Raw genomic sequence first — 2500 nt, 5'->3', positions numbered from 1 at the left:
ACAAGCAAAAGAGCGTTCACATGCCACATCTATATGCTAACCCCAGCTGAAACATGGTTAGCAACCACCGCCCTCCAGCGACATGATTCTGGCTGTAAAGGAAATTGCCATCGTTGAGGCCGTCTGGTCTCAAAGTTTGTAATCTGTATGCCCACTCTAGCTCCCTCCCCCACAGCCAGCCCATCTCCATTGCGAACGCCAACATCCTGCAGTCCATGATGCTCAGGACCATGAAAATGCTTACAGGTAAAGCCATCGCACTCCCTGTTAACAGTCGATTCACTGGAATAAGCTCCAAGGCGACTTTTGTGGTTATTAAATCTCAGCCTACATGTAAATTTAGTGCTGGTTGATCCAACATACTGCAATCTGCAAACCTTACAAGTAATTAAATACACAACATTATAAGAATTACAGTCTAACTGATAATTTATAGTATAGCTTCTCTTGGTTGTGTGGCTCGTGAACCTACTACTGGGAACAACATGGTTGCAAACATCGCATCGGGTACTTCTAGAGTGCACGGTTCCTTTGTTGGCTTGATTGCTAACACAAAGGGGCCGTAGTTTCGCATGAACCAAATAATCTTGCAGATTCTTTGGTTGGCGGAACGCCATCATTGGCTGTTAGACAATTGAAGGAGTGGATGTAGTTCCTTCAAGAAACCCCCTTTTTAGGCAAACTTGGATGATACATGACAGTCAATGGCACCCTATCGATGGGAGGTTGAGTGTTAGGTTCAAGAAGTTTATCCGATCCATTACCCTAACTTTCTGGACCTGAGTACCTCTGGCTACCAAGAATAATAGTTCAGTCAGTTCCTTAGCCCTTTTCTTGAACGAAGCCAATGTAGAACAAATGCGCTTTAATCTAAGAGCCTGAGAATACGGAATGCTACGTTTACTACCCTTGTCTCAATGACAGAAATTATTTGTGGCTATATATGTTCCATTGTGTTTAATTAAAGGGGACACTTTAAAGTTTTTCAGGGGGCATAGATTTTGTCAACTCGTTTCACCCTTACACCAGCCCCTACTGGTGGGTAAAATTGTGTCTCTGAGAGAGAGTAAGTCACAATCTTAGGAGGGGAAGGGTTAATCAATATACTCAACTGATTCCTAAAAGAGTAAAGGGCTTAAAGTGTATGTGACAGATTTTTCTTTAATGGTGAAATGATGCTTGAAATGAATCATATATTGAACTGTGGATATTAAATCTAGTGCAGCTATTATCCTCGCTGTTTTGAATGCAATTGTTTGGCAATTGCATGGAGAAGCCTGAAAAATTCAGGACTTAAACAGGGTTTGAACCTGTGACCTCGCGATACCGGACTGACGCTCTAATCAACTGAGCTATATGAAGCCACTGACATTGAGAGCTGGTAATTTGCGGGTTCTAATGTACCTGTGATGAATCAACAATGATTATGAAGTGTTATATGAAATGAATCATACAGTATATTGAACTGCTGATATGACATCAAGTGAAGCTATGATCCTCACAGTTATGAACGTAATGTTTTAACAATTGCGTAGAGAGGCCTAAAAAATTCAGGACTTCAACAGAGTTTTAACCTGTGATCTTGTGTGAAGTCCTGAATTTTTCAGGCTTCTCTATGCAATTGTTAAAAAATTGTGTTCATAACTGCGCAGATAATAGCTTCACTAGATTTTTCTTTATTTACTCAATGGAAACATCATGGTTTTGAGTTAAAAAGAACCAAAAAAGAGGCCATTCTTATTCTTATTCTAAGCCTTTCAGCCTTGTTGGAATTGTCACTGCCGGTAGGGTACAAAACTGCGGTAGTAAGGAGGATGGGAATAGCAGGCCACTGATGTCAATACATGCAGCAACTCATGGAATTTTAGGGATAGAAATTTTGGTTCTTTTGTCTTGTCCATTATTGCAACCATTTTCAGCAACTTCCCAATCTAAAAAAGGAAAATTTGGGCCCTGGAGGAATTTTGTTCTGTTATTGACATCTGGTATTGACATGACAGTTCTGTTATCCCAGTCTTGTTAATTACTAGCGCAGTTTTGTACCCACTGGAAGTTGAAAGGCATAGAAAAAAAAATCGGTATGGAATTTGTTTGGTTGTTTTTATCTCAGAAAACCAGAATGTTTTACTTGAGTATATAAATAAACAAAATCTGTCGTTTTCACTCTAAGACCCAGTAAGCTGGAAAAATTCAAGTGTTGACATCTCATGTTTCTCTTATTTATTTGTGTACAGGACGTTTCTCTGCCACAGGCTCTTTTGATTATGAACTAGTTTCTGGTCGTGAATATCCTATCCAAGTCCAAGCCTCTACTAGTCCTCAGCAGGTGGCTAGTGCAGCTGTTACTGTTCGAGTCAGTGATACCAAGGACCCACCCTTTTTCAGCAAGTCCAGCTACAAATTTGTCATAAGTGAAAATACACCAAGTGGCACAACAATCCAGAAAACAAATGCTGATGGTTCCTCAGGGGGACTTGTTATTAATGATGAGGACACTCCT

At 40.2% G+C, this 2500-nt stretch overlaps 1 protein-coding gene across 1 annotated transcript in view; it reads left to right on the top strand.

Annotated features, from left to right (window-relative positions):
* LOC137995986 (protocadherin-like protein) overlaps positions 1–2500 on the top strand; it is a 53383-nt gene that overhangs the window by 6893 nt on the left and 43990 nt on the right. Inside the window, exon 2 of the mRNA XM_068841428.1 lies at positions 2235–2500. This exon is cut by the window's right edge and continues 383 nt beyond it. Within this exon, the coding sequence (XP_068697529.1) occupies positions 2235–2500 (266 nt within the window). The remainder of the gene's footprint in view (positions 1–2234) is intronic.

The sequence above is a fragment of the Montipora foliosa genome, chromosome 1, assembly GCF_036669935.1.
Source record: "Montipora foliosa isolate CH-2021 chromosome 1, ASM3666993v2, whole genome shotgun sequence".
NCBI lineage: Eukaryota > Metazoa > Cnidaria > Anthozoa > Scleractinia > Acroporidae > Montipora > Montipora foliosa.
The sequence above is the reverse complement of the archived record's forward strand: the minus strand, read 5'-3'. Positions and strand labels throughout refer to the sequence as shown.